Source organism: Mustela nivalis (genome assembly GCF_964662115.1).
Source record: "Mustela nivalis genome assembly, chromosome: 6".
Lineage (NCBI taxonomy): Eukaryota > Metazoa > Chordata > Mammalia > Carnivora > Mustelidae > Mustela > Mustela nivalis.
The window spans coordinates 87,917,013-87,944,242 of record NC_139025.1 but is presented as its reverse complement, the minus strand read 5'-3'; the positions used below and the strand labels follow the sequence as shown (position 1 = coordinate 87,944,242).

Genomic DNA, 27,230 nt, shown 5'->3' with positions numbered 1-27,230 from the left:
GTTAGTGTATTCTTACTCTTAAACTAATCAAAGGAACTAAAGAAACTAGTGAGCAGAATAGGAGATAATTGTGGTCAAATATAAAATGAATTGCTACTGGGTGCTACACCAAAATATTAATGATGATTTTGCTGGGCTTGTGGAATTGTAATTTTTTCTGTGCTTCCCAAGTTTGCATAATTTGAGTATATGATTTTAAATGCCAAAAGAAAAACAGTTTTTGTAACATTTTTAACATATGCAATGCTAAAATGTAAGACTTTTTCGTCAAAGAACATTTTAAAATTCTTTCATCATGCTAAAATTAACTAATAATATAATTACTAAAATCTTCTCTTGTTGGTTATAACCCAGACACACATTTTCAAACCTGTGTTTTGCGATATACAAAAACAAGAGTAAAGTTCTTGAGCAGCAAGTAGACCAATAATACTTTTTCCACATGTGATTATTCATTGGGAATCGTATTTTAAAAGGTTTGCAGAACAACGCTAAGTTGTCTGTACTCAGAATTACACAGTAAGAAGGGATAAAGGGAGGAGAGGAGCAAAGTCGGTTTCTATTTTCTCCGCAGCTGTCATCTAGCCTTATGTTCTGATAGAGAGCTACAGCTGGAATTATTTTATTGTTTTACCCAGCATCCTTTTGCCTCTACACATTAAATTGCTATAGTAGTCTTAGAAAAAGAAAAAGCTACACAATCTCTTAGCAACCATAGGAGAATAATTATTATACCAGCCTCTGAGAGTGAAACAGATTTCCATTGTACATTAAATATTGGCATCGGTTACTATATAGATAATACAGATGAGCCTATGCCAGCACAATCCTAAGAACATTGAATGTGGGTGTATAGGACTGCTATAGATAATTTGTTTAAAGCCAGGGAGCATGCAAATGTATGTACAGTCTTTATGTATATCATGTGTTAAATTTTCTGCTCTTGTGAAAGATTTTTGGCTTTTCCCAACACCTAACTTTAGAATATGTCCATGTTCCCATAGTAATTGTTACTTTTAAGGGTTTGTAATTCCGTTAAAAACATTCAAATTTGACTTAGCTGAATACTTTTTTACTCAGTTGTATCCAACTTAAAGTTTTGGGTTTTATTAATTTTAATTATGGAAATAGTGCAGATATGTTCCTGGAAAATAACAAAGTATTTTTCTTATTTGACAAATAAGATTGGCAAAGATCAGTAAGTGGTAAAGCCCAGTGTGAACAGAGATGTGAGGAAATGGTCTCTCTGACATGTACTGTTGAGGGGTTTTCGAATGATACATAAGCTTACTAGAAGGTAGCTTGGTAATACAATGGAGATATATGTATATTCTTTATTCAGTGATTATATTTATGGAAATGAATCCTAAGGAAATAATATTAGCACTGCACCAGGTTGTGTGTATAAGGACGTGCATTGCAACATACATAATAGAAAGTTGGAAGGAATCTAAAGGTTCACAATTAGAGTATTGCTTACAAACAAATACTGAACTTTTTTGCAACCATTTCAAAGCACAAGGTACATCTTTATAAACTGATGTGGTGAAAGGTCCATGATACATTTTGAAGTGAGAAAAAGCACCACATGGATAGACTGCCTATAGTATAAATGAAACCATATTCTTTGTAGGATCTGAACCAATAAACATGCATTAAGAAGTCTGGAAAGCTCTTTATCAAATTATAGTAGGTTTTATTCCATGGGGTCGGGATAATGAGCAGAATTTTTCTGTGTAATTTGAACTTTTACATTTATTAGAATTATTTCTTTTGTGGGTGAAGATTTTTTTGTTAAAGACTTTTTTCCTACATTTTAATTCCTGTTACACCAGATTTACTGAGTCTATATTACTATAATGTGATCTGATTTGTGGATGATTGCATGTTAAAGGTTATTTACATGATACTATATGACGGTCATAATTATAAGCCCTAGGGATAAAATGTAGGCAAAGTCTCGCATTACTGGCTCCTGGCAGAAATACAAATAAAAGAACACTTAGAATATAGGGTGATAGACAACAGTGTTTTTGAGGAGCTTTAGAGGAGGGAATGATTAAATTGGGGAGTGGATCACCAAAGACTTTTTAAGAGTTTATAGCTGACATTGTCAATGTTTTTCTTGTGGAAAAATTGAAGATAGTCATTGTGGGCAGTGGAAATGACATGTATGAGGAATCAGAAGTGTGAAATGTAGAATGGTAAGAAACAAGCACATCAATATTTCTGAAACCAAAAGATTTGAGGATGAATTAGTATTAGGAGACATGATAAAATAACAAACCTATCCATTCGTTAGTTCTTTTGTTCATTCTCAGAGTTTCTTGTTTCCAGAAAGAAAATATTATGTAACTTTTAGTAAGAAATTAATTGTTGTAAAAATTAAATAGCAGATAGGTACGTATAAGTACAAATTATAATAATGCCTGGGCTTGGTGAGAATATGGATATGCGAATTGTTAGAACCACCTTTGAAACGAATTTTTATTATGTAAACTGGGTCATACATAGGTATATCCTGTAATCCACCGTTTTTATTCCTGGATATTTACTGGAAAAACCTCATGTGCATAAATACCATAAAGTCTGTAAAAGAATGTTCTTAGCGACATTGTTTGAAATAGCAAAACAAAAAACAAAACAAAACAAAAAAAGATTAACTGGGGGGAAGAGGGCCCATTTCTGTGGATTTGTGTAAATTACATTTCTTATGAAGGTGTTCCTCAGGCAATACTGATTTTCTTCCCTTCCACTCTCCAGTATGTTCAGGATTCCCCAAAAGAGCTTTGATAATTGGAAATCTTAGAAGGGCTCTGAGCAGAAAGACAAATAGATTTGCATGAATAGCCTTCCCCAAGGCTGGAAACAAGGAGATCAGTTAAAGGCCTGCTGATAGAACATTTTTAAAAAAAAGATAAGGAGAGAAAGTGGATTTGAAAGATACTCAGAAGGTGAACTTGTTTAGAAAATAGTTTTTTTTAATTGACAGAAAGGTTGCATGAATGCAGATGGGTTTGGGGCAAAGGTTAAAGAATGTCTTAGTTCATTATTTCACATACAGAGTAGGGGGAAAATGTATTTAAACCAAAAAGCATGTGACTAATTCCCTAGTTAAATTACTTGAGTGTTTTAATCACACCCGTGCACACACACATAAATATTGTAATTCTGTATCACAAACAATTGTGATATTGTTTGTGGCCAGCATAAAAGTAAAGCTCTAGAAAAATTGGAAAATTACTCAATCAAACCATCAAGGATAAGTGTTAACATTCCTTTTATATCCTTTCAATCTTATATTTTTTTATGGTCATGATAATACTATAAATAAAATTTTGTTTACTGACTTCTAAAAATTAAGTGTTTCCCCATATAGTGGATATTAGTCATAAGCCTAATTTCAAATGACTGCTCAATATTCCATTAAGTGGGGATACCATAATTTATGTAATGATTGCCATATTTTGGGATATTAGGGTTATTTCTTCATTTTTACTATTTTACTATTAAAAGTAATTCTGAAAAAAATACTTTTGCCTAAAGCTTCGTCCATTTAGTACCTTTTTTCTTCGCAAGATTCAAGAATTTGTCAAAATGTTTGAATATTTTAAAATTTTTATACATTCTACTTTTCACAAATGGTTGTTCCAGATTTTACTCATGTATATAGAATTAGTAGTGAATAAGAATGACATTTTTACTTATTACTGCGTTTTTTAAAACTCTTCCAGTATACATCAAAATTTTTAACTTGCTGAAGGAGATATAATTAAGTAGTAGGACAATACTCTCCTAGTTTGTGATTCTATAAAAATGTTAGTTTGTTTCTCACACAGTTCAGGGATAATCGGCTTTATTGTATAGATGGGGGAGGGGAGTTGTTTGTTCTTACCATATAAGACACCTGAAGAATGTTTTCTTTATTTTACTAGCTGAGACCCATTTAGGTGTAGTTATAAATTCAGTGATTTACTATAGTAATTATAGTATATAGTAACTATAGTTATTAGGTTAATTCTAGCTGTTTTGGTAAACATTTTTAAGTAGAACTAAATTATTTGTTACCCAAATAATAATAAACACATTTTTATTTATTTAATAATGAAATAATCAACACTCTTGATAGTTCCCTTTAAAAAAAGAAATGTGTTCTTGGGGTACCTGGGTTGCTCAGTGGGTTAAAGCCTCTGCCTTTGGCTCGGGTCATGATCCCAGAGTCCTGGAATCAAGCCCCTCATCGGGCTCTCTGCTCAGCAGGGAGCCTGCTTCCTCCTCTCTCTCTGCCTGCCTCTCTGCCTACTTGTGATCTGTCTGTCAAATAAATAAATAAAATCTTAACAAAAAGTAAAAATAAATGTGTTCTTAATCAAAATGAAATGTGTTTTTGCTTCATGTACAGAATATAAATAGAATAAACCCAAGTCAGTAGAGTAAATACTTGTATTATATAACAAGTTTATGATGTTCAGATACAAATTTTTCAGTAGGCTTATCTTAAATTTTAAAATACTTCTCAATTAGATTGGAATTCAGTAAAAACAACCTGGTCCAAATAGTTGTCAGCATTATAAGGATAATTACTTTGTAGTTACTACTGGTCTTAGTACTACTTCTGCCACCACTACTGCTGCTACCAGAGCAATTCATGCTTGTTTACAAATTTTAATATTTTGAGTATTCCAATTAACCCCAAAGTTATTGGTGCAGATATATCCAGCTTATAATAAAACCATAATTTAGAGAAGTTAATTGCTTAAATTTTATACCTTAGTTGGATGAGACAAGTTTCTAACTTAGGCCCTTTCTCTAAACCTCCTCCCAGTCCCCCATGTTTTCTTCTATTCAGTCTGTTTATGATTTTTGATAGTTACTTGAATTATTTTAAAAACTGTCTAGAACATTTTAATACCTTTCAAAATTTTTTACTCTTTCCAATTTTCATCTTGCATTTTTAAAGAATGTTTGCTGGTTACTGGTATTTAACTGACTTATTTCTAGTAATTAATTTAGCATTAACTATCATAACTCACTGGAACAATTGTAATGGAAATTAGCTAAAAAGAACAATTAACTGGGTTTGACATTTTAGTTTTAAGTGATATTACATTCTCAAATATATTTTTATCTATTATTTTATTATTTTTTTATTATTTAAGAATTTTATATATTTATTTGACAGAGAGAAAGCAAGAGAGGGAATACAAGCGCGGAGTGGGAGAGGGAGAAGCAGGCTCCCTGCCAAGTAGGGACCCTGACTCCCGGCTCGATCCCAGAATCCTGGGATCACAAACTGAGCCAAAGACAGACACTTAACGACTGAGCCACTCAGACACCCCTCAAATATATTTTTTAAAGTTCAATTGCTTTTAGTTTTCAGGGCATTTTCACATATATTATCATCTCACTAAATCCTTAAGAAAACCCATGTGATAAAATAGCATAGGTATTAAAAGTATTTGATAATTGAAGAAACCAATTCCACAGAAATTAAATATCACAAGACTACTTTGTTCCAGGGCAAGGACTAGAACCTGCATTTATAAACTAAAATATGTTAGCTATTTTATTAATCTTATTACTTAGTCTTAGAGCACCAGATTTTTAAATGTTTGGTTTTTTTTTTTTTTAAGTTCATAAAGGTTTGCACCTTTAAGATTTAGCCCTGTAGTGATTACTCCAAATATTATTTTAAGCTAAAGCAGTGAAAGTATTTCTGTCATTTTTATTTGGCTTTCACAGTCTTTTCAGATAATTACACAGTAACAGGAAAAGTAATGGCAAATCTGCATATCTTTAAACAAACTATTTATGAAATTTCAAAAACATGTCATTAGGGCCTGTCATTGAACCTATCCCCTACCTAAGTCTCGTGTGCCTCAGTTGAATCAGCATGTTCAGGCTAATTAATTCTTTCATTCATTCAGTAAGATCATGGACTGTGGTTTTCTTTTGATCCCCTGTATCATGTAGCACAGCACAGTCCTTGGTACATGCTTTTTTAACTTACAAGACAACACTTACATTGATTTGTTTCTTCTCTGTAATAATTTCTTCATTTTCTATGTATGTATGTCACTTCTCGTTTAAAGTTTCATTTAGATTAGATTATCTCTCTCACGTGGCATGGTTAGGCTTTTGATTCTTCCTAAGTTGTCTTCCAGAGGGAAGCCCATTTTGCTCATAAAATTGATTTATTATTAATATTATTGTTATTTTATTTTGACCTGGCTCCCTAATCATAATTATTTGAGTTTGGGGAATTGCCATTTATAATGATGGTAGTGGTACTTAATGATTTGCTAAATACTTGCTAGCCTGAAACTCTCTTACTTTGTTTTTGTTTATATCCTGGCAACTAATGAATTTGGGGGATTATTCCATTAGGCAGCTGAAGAGGACACTTCCAGTTCTCTAGTGAAAGATCATCTTTTCCAGCAAGAGACAGTTGTTACCAGTGAGCCTTATAGAAGCTCAAGACCTTCTGCCTTTGAAGATCTGAATGCCAGAAGAGTTTACTTGCAAAGCCAAGCCAATCAGGTGAGAAGATTAAATATTTTTCAGTGTATTATTCATATGTATAGAAATTGGATATATTGGAGAAGAACATTAAGACTATCTGCCTTTGTATCTGGGAGGAAAAGCCATTTTAGCCTCTTAGGAACCAAAAGTTTCCCTAACTTTACATGAAGCTTCTCAGATTAGAGATACTGTGAAAAATATCCTGAGCAAACATACCTGTTTTGGCATACAGACTGATAAATTTCATTGAGTTGTTTCTTGTAGCTTAGCTCAGATACTCGTAATGTACTCCTAAATCAACTTAGTGAAAGTGTTTCCTTTGGGTACTCAGTATACAACCTTCTAATTGTTCCAGTTGATCTAAAAATGAGACCTTAATAGTAGGCTGTAACCCTATTTTTATGTCACTCACAAATGTTATCAAATCTGTTAGACCATTCATGACCCCATTTCTCTTAGTAATAGAAACAAAGACAACTATCATATGATCTCCCTGATATGAGGAAGTGGTGATGCAACATGGAGGCTTAAGTGGGTAGGAGAAGAATAAATGAAACAAGATGGGATTGGGAGGGAGACAAACCATAAGTGACTCTTAATCTCACAAAACAAACTGAGGGTTGCTGGGGGGAGGGGGTTTGGGAGAAGGGGGTGGGATTATGGACATTGGGGAGGGTGTGTGCTTTGGTGAGTGCTGTGAAGTGTGTGGACCTGGTGATTCACAGACCTGTACCCCTGGGGATAAAAATATATGTTTATAAAAAATAAAAAATTATAAAAAAAAAATAAGCATTTTAACTGTTTCAGTATGAAGACATGTAGTTTAAACGATACCCAGTATATGTCTACAAAATCAGAAGCCAATCAAAGTGCTTTTTAAAAAAATGTTTTAGGGGCACCTTTAGGTTAAGTCTCTGCCTTCAGCTCAGATCATGATCTCCGGGTTGTGGGATGGAGCCCATTGCTGGGCTTTCTCCTCAGCGGGGAGTATGCTTCCTCCTCTCTCTCTGCCTGCTTCTCTGCCTGTTTGTGATCTCTGTCTGTCAAATAAGTAAATAAAATCTTAAAAAAAAAAAATTAAAAATGTTTTAAAGTACTCTTCTTGATATATGTTATTTATAAGATGTATTAGTGTCTGTTGGGATTGTGGCTATGACTAAAGCCCACCTGATTCTCATTTCATGATTCTCATTTTAACCTGAGGATCTCAAACATGCAGCTTGTTAGGGAAGAAATTTGCTTTGCATTTGCTCTTCCTTCTATCTGGAACATTTTTCTCCTAGATTTTCATGGAGTTTACCCCTCACTTGAGGTCACCTTTTCTATGAACCCTTCCCTGGGTACTCTAAATAAAATAACAACTTTTCTATCACTACTCTATCTTTATTCTGCTTTATTTTTCTTCATAACATTTATCACTTCCTAACGTTAATGTATTTAATTTTTCTATTTGTACTTTTAGTTTGTTCCCTGATATCTTCAGAAACCTAGAAGTTTCTGAATAAAGTGAGCCTCTAGTTAACATTTGTTGAATGAGAGAATAGATAAATGCTAACAGCATCAGCTTAGAAGCAAATGATGTTTTGATTCGGTTTATTTCTGGTCTTATTCAGTGCTGGGAACTTGATTAATTTAGGATCACTTGGTGACTTTACTTCGTTATATTATAATTTTTTAATTTTACACACAATGTTATTTGTTTCAGAGGTACAGGGTGTAGGGTTCATCCATCTTATATAATACCCAGTGCTCAGTACAACACACTCCCCAGTATCCATCACCCATCTCTTCATCCAGCAATCCTTATTTTGTTTCCTATAAGTCTCTACAGTTTGTCTCCCTCTCTGGTTTTGTCTTGTTTCTTTTTTTCCTCTCTTCCCCTATGATCCTCTGCATTGTTTCTTAAATTCCACGTATCAAAAAGATTTTAAGATAATTGTCTTTCTCCTGACTTATTTCACTTAGCATAATACCCTCTAGTTCCATCCTTGTCGTTGCAAAGGGCAAGGTTTTTGTTGTATGCGTAGTGTTTCATTGTATATATTTACCCAGCGGGGGTGGGGGCAGCGCCAAGTGAGACTTTATTTTAATGACTCAGTAGCATTCCTCAAGGATTCATTTTGAGGATAAATACAGCTAGGACTTTTGAGATGCTAGGCATTAAGTAGCTTCTCTCTTTCCTCATTCCCACTCTTTCCCTCTATCTTTTTCATACAAACTCAGCATGGCCATTTATCTCTGTTTCTCTTTACATACCCATTTCATTCTTTTTTTCCTGGGGTCTAAGTTCTTTGTTTCCTCATTGATTAGTAGTGTATTATGACTTTTAGAATGTTAGGCTTAGCTCTTCAGTCAACATGACATTCTAACCTGGATCCCTATAGTCCCAAACCAATTCCATATTCTTACAAGAAGGAAGCCTATTGGTTCAGCTCAAGGAAGGTTTATTTATATATGCTACATAGCTCTCCATTCCAAGGTTACAGGATGGGCCAGTTAGGCAAAGAAGAGATAAAATGTTGCACACTATCCAACTTTGCCACTTTTGGGCAGAGCTCCTGTTCTAGACTATCTTGTAAGTATATGGCTTGCCTTTGTGTCAAGTGCCAGATCCTGGTTTAATCATACTTAACGGCTGATTGGCAAGAGATTGGCAAGGCTATTCATGGCATCCTTTGAGCAAAGAGATGTTTCTTTTTTTGCCTTGTGTAAATTTAATCTGTATGTTTTACATTTCCTCCCTAAACTTGTTACTTTGCTGTTTTTTATATGGTCTTGTTTGCTTAATAGAACCAAGCTAGGCACCGGGAGAAAAATTGTTCCTGGATAGAAATTTCTCCACCAGTTGGTAAGATCTTGGGCTTCAGACAAAGGCAGATCTAGTTTTAAATCCTGTCCTTTTAATTTACTTCAGATTACAAAACTAATGCTCTCCGTCTTACTGTTTCCTCATATGTAAATATCAATGATAATAAAACTTGCTCCTGTAGTGTTATTTTAGGGGTTAAGGAAGATCACTCATTCATGCAGACATTGATATGTTTTTGAAATATGTACATGTGATAAATGCTAGAGCACCTACTATGTGCCAGGCCCTCTTCTAAGCCCTGACAGTAGCTGTGAACAAGAAAAATAACATCCCTAGCCTCATGAAGGATATAAATGCTAGTAAGGGAGATAGACAATAAATAAGTTAAAGCAATAATAGATAGTAACAGTGCTATGAAACAAAGTAATGGGAAATAGAATAGTAGGAATATAGAGGGGGACTTACATAGAGCTATAAGGTGATAGGGAAAGTCCTCTGAGGGAGCTATTTATATGAAGATATGAGTAATATCAAAACAAAACATAATAGTCATGTGAAAATCCAGGGGTGAGGGAAGGGATATCCAAGCAGCAGCTTGGTATGTCAGAGAAACAGTCTGATAGACCTGCAGTTTAGTGAGCAAAGGTGGTAAATATACTGCAAGTTATAGTTAGAGAATTTAGTAGAGTTTGGATAGAGTAGGCTATTGGGAGGAGTAGGAATTTTGTTCTAGTTTCGATGAGAAGCAATTGGAAGGTTTTTAATCTCCAATTAAGATCCCAGTTGCATTTTTAAAACATTATTATGGCTTCTGTGTGGAGAATGGACAGTTAGGATGTGGTCATGAGTGGAATTAAGACCAATTTTGAAGCTATTGTTTTCATCCAGGTGAAAGATTTTGGTGATTTGGACTAGATAGAAATGATGAGAATTGGTTAGATAAGGAGTAAATTCTGGAAGGAAGAGCCAAAAGAATCTGGATAATAGATTAGAGTCCAGGATGCCTTCTAAGTTTGAGGTCTAAGCAAGAGAATGAGTAATGATGCCATTATCTGAGATGGGCAAGACTAGGACAGTTACTTCTGTCACCACCAATAAGGACCACTCCCACTTCCCACTCCTGTTAGCACAGAGTGAAAGACTGACCTAATATCCGAAGGTTGTATGTTAGGACATGTGGGCTCTTCTATTCTGAATGATGTGTATCATCATTAAATAAACTTGTGATTATTTCATGGTGAAAAAGATGACTCTCAAATCTTTCATGTGATCAGATAGTTTTTAATTGTTTACTTAACTGAAGTTCCACTTTCCCCCCTGTCCTCAGAATTTATAGGCCCTTTCGTTTTCACATTGGCCATTTTTCAAACACATTGGTATTGTCATCTATTGGCGAAGCTTTTTTTTTCTCCTTCTAAGAAGATGAGACTCTTTTTTCTTTGATAGTGTTTGATTGTCTTGATTTGTTCTGTCAAACACATGAGTGTTCCCCCAGTACCTAGAACTGCAGTTTATATCGATATTCTTCACATTTTCCCCTCTAAATCATGGTATATGAAGTGGCATAAAGGAACCTGGTAGTATTTCTTCCTGGTGTTTATCATAAATAAAAAAATTACTAAAAGCAGCACATTAATTTCAGAAAATCGTTCTGCTTTTACTTTGGAAGATGACTTTCATTCTCATATTTAATTATTTTCAGATTAGTTGTTAGAAGTGTTATATGTGTTTTCATGTTTAATAATTTTATCTAACCTCTGTAATTGTCTTAGGAAATCAAGAAGACTATTTAAAATGAGATTTTTATAGTCTTTTGGTCTTTCACTAAGTGCTTTTGATTCTGATATTACACTTGAGCAGAAACAGTATCTTTAGTTTTTGTCAGCGAAGAAATTCATGCATAGAATCATTAAGTACCTCTGAATGTCATTAGATTGATACTTGTTGATTATAAGAATTCTGAGGTTATTTACAAATGTTAAATATTTCTTCCTTCTACCTTCTTCCTCTTCTTCTCTTCCTTTTTATTCTAACTCAGATTAAAGTATTTCCTTTTATGGTAAAGAGGCAGCTTTATATTTCATTGAATCTGATTAAGTGTGCCCCTTGAACCTTATCATAGCTGGTCTCTACTGTATGCTGAGTACTATGGAAAGCACTTCTATAACTCATTGCTCTTCACAGCAACCTCTATGACAAACTACCTCATTTGGGAGATAGAAATTATCTATAGTTTATGCATGTTTTTGTCTAAGTTTACTATGAAATTTTATAAGAAATGCAAGAAAAATTAATTGGTACAAGAAGGAAAAAGTAAGCCAGTTTCACTTTGAGAAAAATAATAGCAAAAATAGAGACTGAAAATAGTTTGCATACCTTTTCTGGGGATTTTTGGAATCAGAACAATCCATCTGGAGTCATTATTTGCTCATTAGCATCTAGGCTTCCTAGGAAATAAGATAGTTAAGATTAGGGGTATCCAGTTTAATACTTTTAAATACAAAATATGTTCCAATATCTTGAGCGATGGGCAGAAAAACTCATTAGTGGAGGAGAGTGGGATATACAAACATCCTGAAGTAGACCTGTGATTCATATAGTTGAGCAGTGGGAAAAATCTTGGTGACTCTGACACAAAGTTACAATAAACTAATATCATCCCAGACCCTGGGAACTTATGTGGCCTACCTTTCTTGGCTGAGAGAACTATAAACTTTAAGCTACTCTTTTGACTGATGGGAGAGAGAAGAACTGAGCCCTTCTTCCAGCTTGGCAATGATGGTAGTAGTGGAGTGGTTGAAGAATATAGTGGCCTTGCAGAAAACTACAAAATAATGCTAGGTCACTGCAGAGAGGGAAGTAAACATTTGCCAGGCAGCTCTTAGCATGGGGATTTTGAACATGGCTTCTGGAGCCAGACTGTTAGGATCTAAATTCCAGCTTCTTTACAACTTTTCCTTATCTCTAAGATTGATGTGACATAGAGAAACAAGGGTTATGTTTTATGAGTTTGTTTAACTAGACATTTAATTACCCATTTGCTGATGTTAAAATAAGTGAACTCAGTTTATTAGGGATTAGAGTGGAGTAAGTATTCTCCCTTAAAGCTACTGTAGATATTAACTATGCATTTAATAAGTAATTACAGAGTTTCTTAACAGGAATAATGCACATTTATATTTGGCACAGTCCTGTTATAGTGGTATTCCACTTGTCCATTTGGATGTCCCCTAATAGGCCTCACAGAATGAATTACCTGTATTACAGAGTCTGGCCTTAAACTTGAAGGTCAGAAACCATATTTTGTCAGGATGTTAAGACATGCGTCATCTTTCATGGCATAAAATAATCAAATTTAAGAAAAATGTTTAATAAAAATTAGAATGGACTGTGAAGTGTGTAAACCTGGTGATTCACAGACCTGTACCCCTGGGGATAAAAATATATGTTTATAAAAAATAAAAAATTAAAAAAAATTAGAATGGAAAATTTAATTTAAGCTATCATGTGGACTGTAGAACTAGTGTAGCTTGTTTTAGTACATTGTCTACAGAAAATAGATCTTCATGAGATACTAGATGATTGCCAGAATCTAGCTTCATGCACACATGCTCAACAGAGTACTTACGTGCTTGGATGTTTAATTGCCTTTGACTGGATAGCTTGATGGATCCTTCCCTGCAACAGAATGATCTTGCCAAAAGGATTAGACAAGAAGTACAAAAGGTCTGAGATTTTCATCCTGGCTAACAGGTTAACCTGCAGTTTCTATGGATGCTGACAGAAAATAAGACTGGTAGATGAGAGACAAAGGGCATTATTACTAACAGCACAATAAAGTAGCCTGAGCTTCATGATTGCGTTGGCCCCCGGGCCTTCTAGGCCCCCTGGGGGTTGGTGCTGAGATGCTCAGTAGATGTTGCACACTCATTTGTGTTTGCATCACAGCATTGGAACCCTGGGCTTAGGGAACCCAAGTCTTTTTTAAAGGACAGTAAGTTTTGCTTGACTTTTGCCAGAGAGGGAGACAGTGTTGTAGTCATACTGGATACTAAACAAACCTTACTGAAAACTGGGAAGACATTATACTTCAGTGGTTTCACTTTACACACATCTTGGCATAGAAATAGTCTGAAACAAAGGCAAACAGTGCCTTTCCTCACCAGATCTGCAGAAATGAGACCTCTGGAGAATTGTTACTTAACACTAGATGAAAAAAACACTAGGTTTTTCCTCAAGATATGCATAGATAGGCATTGTAAGTATTTGTCTTTGACTCATTTTCTGTGCTTCTATAGGCTATTTAAATCCTTTTGATGGATAGGTACATTCTTTCAAAATGTTAATGCTCTCAGTCAGGTATTAGGTCAGTTAGATCTAATAGGCCTAGAAGCCATTATAGCTCTTGTACTCAATTTTGCTTACTTTCAAGTTCCTGAAGGTCATTTCATTGTGGACAAATAAAAGCACATGTATCAGTGAGCTTCTGATGGAAGATTTATGACATATTTAATACATAGAAAACAATATATATAATGAACACCTGAGAAAACAGCAAACAACTTAAAGAGCACCCCCAGTCTCATCTCCTTGCTTTTTATTCTAGAGGTAACCATTACCTTGGATTTTATTTGCTTTGCATTCCTGTGCTTTTCTTGGTAGCTCAACCACTTATTTCTTCTTCTCTAGCCAGTGGATATTTCAGTTGTTTGCATGTTTTTGTTGTTACTAGGCATACTGCTAGTACAAACATATGTAAGACTTACTTCAGCATGTATAGGAAACATTGACATTGATGTGTACAGAAGACTCTGAACAAATTAGACAAATTAGTCTATAGGATTCACGTGTTCTAGGAATAAGAGATATTGAGCATTTGTGAGATTATAGAAATAGCTGTGATTTTTCCTTTATAAAATGATTTTAACTAAGTGGTCTTCTATGACCTTGTTTCTGAGTAATATGAATAATAAAATTTTCAGTAGCATTTCTCCATTTTTAGTTTTATTTATGGGCAATATCTCTTAGTTTCTGGTAGTTTTTCACTCTCTTAAAGGGTTTTTTGATGAATAGATACTCTAAATTTTAATGCAACTAAATTTATCATTCTTTTCCTGATGGTGTTTCTACAAACTCCTCCCTATTATTTTCTCAAAGATTTTCTCCCTATACTACAAGTACAAATGTATGACGTGTATCCATCATTATGGTATCATGGAGTTTTTTTATTGCTCTAAAAATTCTCTGTGTTCCTTCTATTCACCTCTACTCCACCCCACCAAAACACAACTCTTGGCAACCACTTATCTTTTTACTATCTTTATAGTTTGCCTGGATCAGAAAGTCATATAGTTAGAATCATAACGTGTATAGCCTTTTCAGATTGGTTTCTTTCAATTAGTAATATATATGTAAAACTCTTCCATGACTTTTTTTTTTTTTAAAGATTTTATTTATTTATTTGACAGAGAGAGATCACAAGTAGACAGAGAGGCAGGCAGAGAGAGAGGAGGAAGCAGGCTCCCCGCTGAGCAGAGAGCCCGATGTGGGACTCGATCTCAGGACCCTGAGATCATGACCTGAGCCGAAGGCAGCGGCTTAACCCACTGAGCCACCCAGGCGCCCATCCATGACTTTTTTTTTAAAAATACTGAATAATACTCTCTATTGTCTGGGTATACCACACTTTATCCCTTCAAAGCTGCTATAAATATTGCTGTGCAGATTTTTGTCTGGACATAAGATTTTGAATCTTACGAGTAAATATCAAGGAGCACCATTGCTGGATCATGTGGGAAGAATATGTTTAGTGTTGTAAGAAATTAGCAAATTGTCTTCCAAAGTAGCTTGTACCATTTTGAATTCCCACCCAGCAGTCAGTAAGGGCTCCTCTTGCTCCATGTTCTCCCCAGCATTTGGCATTCTAAGTGTTCTGAATACTGGCCATTCTACTAGTTGTGTAGCGGTATCTCATTATTTTAATTTGCATTTCCTTGATGACTTAAGGTACGCAGCATCTTCTCATTTGCTTACTTTCCATTTGTGTACCTTTCTTGGTGAAATACCTTTAGAGATCTTGGCCCATTTTTTAAATTGGGTTGTTTGGTTTTTAACAGTTCTTTGTATATTTTTGATAACAGTCCTTTATCAGATATCTTTTACAAATATTTTCTCCAGTCTGTGGCTTGTTTTATTATTATTTTGACATTGTATTTTGCAGAACAGAAGTTTTAAATTTTTAATGAAGTCCACATTATCAGTTCTTTCTTTCATGGGTTGTGTTGTATCTAAAAAGTTATCGCCATTACCAGGGTCATATCTTCTGTTCCATTGATCTATTTGTTCTTTTGCTGATACCACACTGTCTTGATTAATATAGCCTGGAACTCAGGTAATGTCACTCTTCCGGCTTTAATTCTACTTCAGTATGGTATTGGGTATATTGGGTCTTTTACCTTTTTCTGTAAACTTTAGCATCAGTTTGTCAGTATCTACAAAAGAATATGCTGGGGTTTAATTAGGATTTCATTGACTCTGTAGACCAGACGTCTTGATGGTATTGAGTCTCCCAGTCCTTGAATGTGGAATATCTCTGCATTTATTTTCTTTTATTTTGTTCATCAGCATTTTATCGTTTTCCTCATACAGATGTTACATACATATTTTGTTAGATGTGTGCCCAAGTATTTCATTTTGTGGAGTGCTAATGTGAATAGTACGGTGTTTTTAATGTCAAACTCTGTATGTTTATTGTTCATATATAGGAAAGTGATTGTCTTTTATATATAAATCTTGTATCTTATGGCCTTATTTTTTATTCTAGGAGTTACTTCATCAGTTCTTTCAGATTTTCTACATAGATGATTATGTCATCTGTGAACAAGATCAGTTTTATTTCTTCCTTCTCAATCTATATGCCTTTTATTTCCTTTTCTTGTCTTATTGCATTAGCTAGAACTCTACCTTTGGATTTAATCTTCTTTTTCTAATTTCCAGTGGTGAAAACTTAGATTACTGATTCTTCTCTAATATATTTGGATTTGGACTTCCTTCACTCTGTCCCACAATTTTCATTTCTGTTATGTTCAAAATACTACTTATTTTCTGTTGCTTTCTTCTTTGATCTATATGTTATTTAAAAGTGTGTTGTTTTGTTTAATCTCTATATTTGGGGGGATTTTTCGCTTACCCTTCTGTTGCTGAATTCTAGTATAATTCCTTTGTGGTGTAAGAGCAGACACTGTAATTTCTATTCTTCTAAATTTAGCAAAGTCTGTTTTATGGCCCAGAACGTGGTCTGTCTTGGTTAATGTTCATGTGAGCTTGAGAAAATATGTATTCTGCTATTAAGTAGTCTGTAGATGTCATTTATATTCACTTGGTTGATTGAGTTGAATTCATTATGTCCTTACTATGTCCACTATGTCCTTACTGATTTTCTGCCTGTTGGATCTGTCCTTTTATGATAGAAGGGTATTGAAGTCTCCGGCTGTGGTAATAGGTACCTATGTATCTCTTTGCGGTTCTATCAGGTTTTGCCTTCTGTAAGTTAATGCTCTGTTCTTAAGCATGTACACATTAAGGATTGCAGGTCTTAGAAAATTAATCTCATAACATTATGTAATGCCCTCTTTATTTTTTTTTAAGATTTAATGTATTCCTTTGAGAGAGAGAGAGGGTTCCCAAGCAGGGGGAGAGGCAGAGGGAGACAAAGAAGCAGGCTCCCTGCTCAACGTGGGCTTCGATCCCAGGACCCCCAGGATCATGACCTGAGCCAAAGGCAGACGCTTAACCATCCGAGCCACCCAGGCGCTCCTTAGTGCCCCTCTTTATGACCAGTAAACTTTGTTTGCTTTGAAGTATGCCTTGTCTGAAATGAATTACATTTGCTTTCTTTTGATTAGTGTTAGTATAGTGTATTATTCCTATTTGCAGCTCAGTTAAGAATAAGAAAAGGAGGGACGCCTGGGTGGCTCAGTTGGTTAAGCAGCTGCCTTCAGCTCAGGTCATGATCCCAGAGTCCTGGAATCGAGTCCCACATCGGGCTCCTTGCTCAGCAGGGAGCCTGCTTCTCCCTCTGCCTCTGCCTGCCATTCTGCCTGCCTGTGCTTGCTCTCTCTCCCTCTCTCTCTCTGCTAAATAAATAAAATCTTAAAAAAATAATAAGAAGAAGAAAATGAAACTGTATTTTATTTTGAAAATAAATTTTTTTTTCTCAGTGCTCCTTTACTCTTACATATATCTGAGTTTCTGATCTATATCATTTTCCTTCATAACATTTCTTCATAACTTCGTAACATTTCTTATAAAGCAGGTCTACTGACAACAGATTTCTTTAGTTTTTATTTGCCTGAGAAAGTCTTTATCTTTTTTGAAGTTTGCTTTTTGGCAAGGTACAGAATTCTAGGCTGACAGATTTTTTTTCTTTCACCACCTTAAGTATTTCACTCCACTGTCTTCTTACATACAAGGTTTCTGAGGATAAGTCAGATGTAATTCTTTGCTCTTCTGTAAGTGAGGAACTTTTGTTTTTGTTCATTTTTCAGGATTTTTTTATCTTTGAGTTTTTATAGTTTGAAAATGATATTCTTGAGTGTAGTGTGTTTTTTGGCATTTATTCTGCTTGGTGTTCTTTGAGTTTCCTGTGTCTGTGGTTTGATGTCCGACATTAATTTAGTTGTGAATTCTCAGTCGTTACTATTTTAAATAGCTCAGAGATTTTTTTTTCCCCTCAGTCATGTCCAGTCTAATAAGTTCAGCAAAGGCATTCTCCATTTCTCTTAATGTTTGTGACCCCTAGCATTTCTTTGATTCCTTATTAGTTTCTGTCTCTTTCCTTGTATTGCTCATTTATTCTTGCATGCTGTCTATCCATCAGAGCTTTTAATATATTAATCATAGTTGTTTTCCATTCCCAGTCTCCTAATCCCAACAGCCCTGCTATGTCTCGTTCTGATGCTTGTTCTATCTTTTCAAATTGTGTTTTTGCCTTTGCCTTTCAATATGTTTTACAAATTTTTTCTTTTTTCTTAAAGCTAGACATGATGTACTAGGTAAAAGGAACTGCTATAAATAGGTCTTTAATAGGTGGGGAGGGGAAGCATTCCGTAGTCCTTTGATTAAGTCTATCTTTTAGAATGAGCCTATGCTTCTGGACTGTGAACTCCACAAGTATTTTGCAGTTTTTTTCTAACTTTTTAGTTGGGTCACATGGTTAGAGTTGACTAAAGTTGGCTCTTTCTCTTTTCCTAGGTCAAGTAGGCTCTGATAATATCCTAGGTCAGGCTCTGGTTAACTAGTTTCTCCTGAGGGCAAACCTTGTTAAAAAAAAACAAACAAAAAAGGAGTATTATGACATAGTTACAAAAGGTTCATTTTCCCCTCCTCCTTCTGAAAGCATGCAGGGATTTCTCTGGTATTTACTGCAAGAACCTGGTTGAGCTCTTGGAGGTAAATCCCAACAAAACTTCGAGAGCTTCACTATGACTGCTTCCACTTGGAGTTTTTAACTCCATATGTACACTGAGCTCTAGGACCCCATCAATTATAATTCAGGTTTTCCTACCTCAGCACTGGTTTCTCTTACAATTTCTGCTCATGAATCTGCTCTGGTGAGCTGTGACTCCCTTTATTTTCCTGTTTGTCTCCAATCTTGGAGGCAGTGGTTTACACTGTGTCATCCTCTCTATCACAGATCTGAGAAGAGTTAGTGATTTTTTTTTTCTATTTAGGTTTTTTGCTTGTTAGGACAGAATGGCAATTACTAAGTTCCTCACATGCAGATTCAGAAACCAGAAGTTCGTGTTACTTTCAAAATTAAAATTTTAATGTGTAAGGAAGGGTGCCTTGATGGCTCAGTTGGTTAAGTGGCCACCTTTCAGCCCTGGTCATGATCCTGGAGTCCCAGGATTGAGTCCCCCATTGGGTTCCCTGCTGAGCAGGGAGTCTGCTTCTCTGACCCCCTCCTCCTTCTCGTGCTCTCTCTTTGAAATAAAAAATAAAATCTTAAAAATAAAAATAAATGTGTGACGAATGACCTAAGTTTAAATAATAGGATAATTCAAGTGATTCTTTTTTCTTAAAACTGTTTTGAAAAGCTTCACTACTAATAGGCTATAAAGTTTTGGAATACATACTGCACATGGTTTTATTAAAAATAAATACATTCTCTTATCACTTAAGTAGAAATTGTTTATTTTTTAGATAACGTTCAGTCATCCGGGCCTAGACATTCAGAGCAGAAGTATAGAATATGTACAACGGCAAATATCCAAGGATTGTGGAAGTCTGAAGTCCCAAAATAGGGTAAGTTCTTAGTTTTATCTTCTGATATAGAATATAACTAATTAACAAATAGGTGAAATTTTTTAGTCCTTCTCATTCTCCATGTAGCTGAATTATACTAGAAAAGTTTTTTCATGTGTACATTTGCTGCATTTATGATTACTTAAACTCTATCCAAGTTTCTGATTTGAGTCTGGGGATTGCCCCTGTATGTTTATCACTGGATAAAGCTGATAGGAATTATATATTGGTAATTTAATAGACTGTATGCACCATTTCTGTAGCCCAGATCTGGAGGGGTTTTTTTTAGCCCCAGTTCCATAATATCTTGAGAATGGAATTTTGCCTCAACCTGGATCCAGGTGCTTTCCTGCAGACCGGTTACTGTGTCCAAGGGCTAGGACTAGGAAATACAAATGTGACTACAAGAAGCCCACTTGTATAGATAAAGGGGAAAAGGTCATTTTGATTTAGACCCCATTTGGTTTATCTCCAGAAAGATTTCATTTGCTCCTGGGCCTCAGGAAGACAATATACCCAGAAAGGGGGTTGGGAGAAGATTAGAAGGGGAGGGAATGAGAATAAGTGGGTGTAATGTGTTTTAAGTCATTTTCAGAGACTCATATAGCCAAGCTATATGTGTGTGTGTGTGTGTGTGTGTGTGTGTGTGTGTGTGTGTGTGTGTATTAGTGTGTATGTGTATTAGTTTGCTAGGGCTGTCATAGCAAAGTATCAGATGAAGTGGCTTAATAAAACAAAATTATTTTGTCACAAAATCAAGATGTTGGCACATTTGGTTTCTTCTGAGCCTTCTCTTCCTGGCTTGTAAATGTCTGCTTCTTGGTCGTGTCCTCACATGGTCTTTTCTTTTGTACATCCACACCCCTGTTGCCTCTCTGTATGCCCAAATTTCTTTTCCTTTTCCCCTCCTCTCCCCTCACTTCTGCTCCCCTCCCTACCCCACCCCCTTTTAAAAATTTTTATTTATTTATATTTTAGAGAGTGAGAGAGAATGTGTATAATCAGGAGGAGTGGCAAAGGGAGAGGGAGAGAATCTCCAGCAGACTCTACGATCCCAAGATCATAATCTGAACTGAAATCAAAAGTCAGAAGCTTAACTGACTTGGCCACCCAGGCATCCCTAATGTATTTCTAACAATAGTCTCTTCAAGACTTTTTGTAACATGCACTTCAAAACTCTGTTAGCCTCTCCCCATTTCTAAATGCATTTCCACATTTTTAGGTACTTATTAACAGCAATACTCCGGTTCATGGTACTAGAATCTGTATGAGTAAGGGTTCTCCTGAGAAACAGAACCAACTAGTTGCATATATATATACACACATATATATATATATGTATACACACACACACACATACACACACAGAGATTTATTTTTAAGGAATTGGTTCATGGAATAGTGAAGATACATAGGCAAAATATGAAGTAGGCTATCAGGCTTGAGACTGAGGGAAGAGTTGCAGTCCCATCCATCCAGAGGCAGAATTCTGTCTTTCTGGGGGTGCTCAGTCTTCATACTGTTAAGGCCGTCAGCTAATTGATGAAATCTGTCTGTGTTGTGGAAGATAATGTGTTTCATTCATAATCCACCATCTTAAAGATTAATCTCATCCAAGAAACATCTTCACTTAAACATCCAGAATAACGTTTGATCAAATATTTGGGCACTGCAGCCTAGCCAAATTGACATATACAATTAACCTTCACCATTCTTATTGCCGTCTTCATCTCTTTCCTTTTTAGGTCCCTTTGAAATCAATCCGTCACGTCAGCTTTCAAGATGAGGATGAGATTGTCAGAATAAACCCTCGAGATATCTTAATACGTCGGTATGCAGACTACAGACATCCTGACATGTGGAAAAATGACTTAGAGAGAGATGATACTGATTCCAATATTCAATTTTCTAAACCAGACAGTAAAAAATCAGACTATCTGTACTCATGTGGAGATGAGACTAAGTTAAGTTCACTCAAAGACTCTGTGGTATTTAAGACACAGCCTTCCTCATTAAAATTTAAGAAGTCAAAACGAAGAAAAGAAGATGGTGAACGTTCCCGCTGTGTATACTGCCAAGAAAGGTTTAATCATGAAGAAAATGGCAGGGGAAAATGTCAGGATGCTCCAGACCCTATTAAAAGATGCATATATCAAGTTAGTTGCATGCTCTGTGCAGAGAGCATGTTATATCATTGTATGTCAGACTCAGAGGGAGATTTTTCTGATCCCTGTTCATGTGACACTAGTGATGACAAGTTCTGCTTACGATGGTTAGCCCTAGTAGCTTTGTCTTTCATTGTACCATGTATGTGCTGCTATGTCCCCTTGAGAATGTGCCATCGTTGTGGTGAGGCATGTGGGTGCTGTGGTGGGAAACATAAAGCTGCTGGATGAAAGGATCCAGTGCCAAAATGAGCTTAAATTCTTTGTTTCCAGGAATTAGCTAACTTGGATTTGTGGAAGCTTTTGGCAAGCAATATGAAATCTTGCCTGGTGTCTGGGGCCACACGTGGAGGAAGCAGAACTTGTTAGTTCTTGGCATTTCACAAATGCTAGCCATGCCTAACTTTTTCCCTTGAGTGCATGGCATGTTTTGTTACAGGTTGTAAAGAGTATTTGCAAAAGGAAACTATTTCTGGTTATTGGCTATAAAAAGTGAGCATAAAATATCCAACCTAAAAGGGATTAATTTTTGGCTTTTTTGTATATTTATGCATTAGGTGATGGGACTTTTAGAGTTTTGAATTCATTAAGACATAAACTAAAAGTGCACTAAGGGACAGTTGATATCAGTCTAAGAAAGTTAACACTTGGGAATTATAAGAAATAAAACAAGTACAACTAAATCATTTATTAGTTGTTTTTTGAAAGTGGTTTTATGTATAAATAACAAATGTTTATATTTAACTAAATATAAGGTACGAATTATCACATATTAAACTTTTCTTCCCCTTCCTAGTTCTCAAGTAGATGTACATATATCTACTGTCACATTCCATTATGTTTTGAATATTTTACTCATCTAGTTAATAATGTTTTTATTCCATGTGAATGATTTGCTATTTTCATCCTCATTTCCCTTTGGCTACAGTTTATATTGAGTTCTGTCTGTACATTCTGGTAATCTAAAATCTTTAAAAATATCCTAATAGCCTTGAGTGACCAATTTTTTTTTTAAAGCACAGATGTAATTGTCTAATGTTCTGATGGAAACGTAACACTTATTTTTATATAAAAAGAGACTGAGTAAACATTATAGAAAAAAGTGAGGTTTTGGGTTGTTTTGTTTTGTTTTGTGGTATTCAACCAGCAAGTTGTTTTCTTTCAGAGTTTCCTCCTTCAAAAAAATCATATTGCATTTACAAATGTTTTACAAGGCAAAAAGTGTAACTGGATAGTTCATGTAAAAGTTTCCTACTGAGATCTCCATTTATCATTCTGCTAAACTAGAATATGTTCAGCTGTAATTAATAATTTTTAAGCTTAATTTTCAGTGCTTATTATTCACATAACAATAACTTTTCCCAGTTGCATTTTACTTTATTTAAACTTGCCAAAAGCAAAATTTATGTTAAAGTGTATACTAAACTGTCCCAGGAAAGTATTTAATCCAACATTGTGAATGAAATGTCTTGTACATATAATTTTATTTCTTTTGCAGAGCATTGTATTACTGGATGTTTTATTTACTAAGTAGTTGGATAAATGTTCCAACAAATGGTTTAAAGTAGTTGGGGTCAATTTGTCTGGTTGGTTTGTTTTTTTGTTGTTCTCTGTTTTTTGTTTTCTTTGTCTTTTTAAGTGTTACATTAAAACTCTAACAAGTAAAGGGTTCTTTAAGAACATTCCCTTAGAGGGATAAAGTTGAGAAGTGTGCCTTTTTTTTAATGGCTTGAAGTTTCCGAAGTGATAAAATTAAAATCACACTACCATTTGAAGCTCATTTCTATGCAGGTTTTAAAATGTCATTTATGTATCATTCTTTTTACATATCACACTTAAGCTTGTGTTAGCTTTCTTCTTTTGCCCCAGATCAAACTGAACAATGTATATAACACTATCTGTCTGTAAAATACTTTTTTTTAAGAAAGCATTTATATTTATATGACAGCTTGAACTGACAACATTGTGTATATAGATCATCTTGAAGTATTATTTCACATTGAAAAGAAGAAAAATATATTGATAACTATAGATGTTATGAAGAAGAGGTTATTTCTAGTTTTGTACTAAAAATCAATTGGATGAACTAAATCCAAAATATGACACTGTAGCAGCAGTTTTAAGACTTATTTTTACTGTTTATATAATTGAACACTGCTACACCAGATGATCTTCATCCTTGAAGTTTTCAGCTAAACTTGGTTTCCTAGAATAGACTGTTAACTTTCAAAATTACTTTTTACTGGTAAAATGGAAATATTGGTTTTCCTTGTGAGTGAATTTTCATATTTGTAAGTGCTGAGTTCATAATTCAGGTTGGAGCAAGGTGTGAATAACTGAAGAAAATAACTTGCTGGCTCTATAGGAAAATGCTGTGGAAATGAACTGTGTATATACTTCTGGGAAGAACAAATTTAATCATTTCTTCTGTTAAGCACTAATCAGTATAGTGCAACTCCTGGTTCTGTACTGTATTTTATATGCAACATATATGCTTTAATATTTTAATGTTTGTGCATTAATATTTTCAATTTGTTTAACCACTTTGCTGCTAAGATTTTGCCATCCCATTCCCATTTTTTCCTTTACAATTTTAAACAAGTTTCTTCATTAAAAACTATGGTGATGAAATGGTTTTTATTTCACCTTGGATCTTTATAGATAACATACTCAAATTCCAAACCAGTCTAGAAGACTAACTGATAATATAATGTTATCTGAATCCCTATGTGGAAATGTTCTTTTGAGTAAGTTAGAACTATGTGGGGGGGAAAAGGATAGTTTAAATTTCTCATTTTTAAAACGTGTATAGATATGTTCAGGAACATTTTCTTCTGCATATAGACTTGGCACTGCCAACTGGCTTTTCCTCTTAAACCTTTCTCTGCTTTTTAATCTGACAGTATAAGCAAATGGCTAAACCAGCTTAAGTTATAGTAAATATTGAAAATGAAATCATCTAGATGGCATAACAAGAAAAACTTTGGTCTGATGGCTTGTTGTGTTCAGAACTGCTAATTAAATGATTTTTCTCCTGCCTTGACAGGGGAATCATTTGAGGCTGAAGAAATAGGCGGTATGGAACTTCAGCACCACCTACTGGATGATTTATAGACCAGAGACGTGAGGTGGCAATTAGGATCTAATAGGGTTCATCACTACTACCAATAAAAAGGGCTATTTAAGTAGTGGTCACCTCCAAACAGAGAAAGCAAGAGTAAGAAATATCTTAAAGGAGCTGTAAAATGAACGTTTTCTCTAATGTGTCTTTTGGTCACTGAAAGATTTTAAGCACTTTTTTCTTACATATCCTGTCTTAAAATATTTCTTGATATTTGGAACTGGCAATCAAACTTAATGGATGTGCCGAAGCATTTATAAAACTAATTCTTTTAACGTGCAAAAGCCATTACCAAAATGGTATTCTCATTTTCCTCCCATTACCAACCAGGGAGTTTTTTTAAAAAATAAATAAATAAACAGCACCTATATTTGATGATGACAACTTCAGAGAATGTGTGTATGTCTCTGGGATGATGTTGGGACAGGGGTTAAAATTTAAAGGGGAAAACTTGAAACTACCTATTTTCATTGGTTATTCAGCAGTGCCTAAAAAGAACTTTTGAAGTAATACAAATGCACTTTCAATTCATGTGTATAGTGCCATCTGATATCTTGGGTAAGTCTTGCATTTTTTCTTTTACTCCCCACCCCACCCCCTTAACTGAATGCCACAGAGATGTTTTCTAATATCCATATGTCTTCAAAGTACAGGAAACCTGTCCTTTCCTCCAGATGGGCAATTTAAAGGATGTTTCTTTTGTTGAAATTTACTTTAGGCTTTGTGATTACTCTTTGGAATATGTGGGTAAGACTGAGTTTTTAATTTTAGCCCAAAGATGCATTAAGTAAGTGTAACATTTTTCTATATAAAACTTTGAAAACTTCAGTTACCTAGAAAACAGGTTCTTCACTAAATATTCTCATTCTTAATTTGACCTCCAGGATCACATTTCTAAGTAGAACGGAAAGCACTAGAAACTTGCATTGTTGTTGCACTTAAAAAAAAATTGGTCTATAAACCATGATAATAATAGTACCATAAGGTGTTTTGCAGCGAGTCAAAACATTAAGAAATCACAACCTGAGGTGATTTATATAAACCAAAAAACAACAACAACAAAAAAAGGGCTTTAAGGTATTAAGGTACTGTTTGCCTAGCAGCCAGGTGGTTATAAAACTTTCATATGCTTTGATACACTGATGTTAGCCATTGTTCCTGAAAGCTCCTTAAATTGCGTAAGTTGCTAGTTTTGAAACTTTTCAAGAATAATATAGTTGAAAAACCTTTGTATTAAAGATTCACATAGATTTTTGTGAACATTGCCAGTATGTAGTGTCATTTGCTTTCTATTCTTGACCTCAAAAGTGCCTCACTTGTATATTCCATTAAAAGCTTGACTGCATTCTTCCTAATAAGCAATGAAAAATTGTTTAACTCATGTCATAATGTATCTCTTTAGATATAGTTGATTAGCTTGATAGTTTGGATATATAATGTAAATATGCATATATAAGTTTGTAACTGTTTTTGTTACATCATACCCATGTAATTGGACATATCAGATGATATAAGAATTTGTTTTAATTACCTGATTAAACCTATCATGAAATACAAAAGGACTTTTTCTTAATCTTCTAGAGGATAACAAACTATCACATAAGAGATAGTAATTTCTCAAGGAGAAAGCAGTAGAAATGGACTTTTTGGGTAATTTTTTAAGGTAAAAACTGAAAGTTCATGTGTATAGTTCATCTTATCGATATTTTATTCACCCTTGATTGTATCCAGATTTTTTAATGGTCTGTTACTTATAAGTAGGTAAATACAATAAATATAAACATGTTATATTTATTGGTTTGGGAACATGTTACCACTAAACCTGGATTAAATGATAATCCTTGAATGATATGTGGGAAATTTTTAACCCAAGACTACTACTGATTTTTTGTGTGTCCTACTTGGTTTCAGAGTTTCATCTGTAATATAAACAAAAATAACTAATTATTCTGGATAAAAAATTAATAGGACAGTACTCAAAAATGATAGCATATTTCAACACCAGAATAACTTTTAGATTACTGTATTACAGTTACATTTACTTGAAGAATCAAGAATTAACTGTTTACCATGAATTATGAAATGTAGTCTCATGTGCTTATTTACAGGTTTTCAGAAATTTGCTTTATATTCTTCACAGTCAAGTTAATATCCACAAGTAAGGAGAATAGTTTTTACATCAGAGAATTCAAACTAGGGTTTCTGCTTGGCCATCAGTCTAGTGTCATGCTCACAGCGGTCCTGAAAGAAAAAAAACACTGGTATTAATAATAAAACTGGAGTTGACTCCTTTAAAATTAACTGCTTT

General features: G+C 34.6%; 1 protein-coding gene across 2 annotated transcripts in view; it reads left to right on the top strand.

Annotated features, from left to right (window-relative positions):
• The window catches only part of SPRED1 (sprouty related EVH1 domain containing 1), a gene marked incomplete at its 5' end in the record, with an annotated part of 112,443 nt that extends 85,962 nt beyond the window's left edge, over positions 1-26,481 (top strand). For both annotated transcript variants that reach the window (XM_082733694.1, XM_082733693.1), the window contains 3 exons: positions 6,388-6,540; positions 19,535-19,636; positions 21,382-26,481. In XM_082733694.1, the coding sequence (XP_082589820.1) occupies positions 6,388-6,540; positions 19,535-19,636; positions 21,382-22,032 (906 nt within the window). In that variant the 3' untranslated portion in view covers positions 22,033-26,481. The remainder of the gene's footprint in view (positions 1-6,387; positions 6,541-19,534; positions 19,637-21,381) is intronic.
• Between the last annotated feature and the right edge of the window lie 749 nt (positions 26,482-27,230).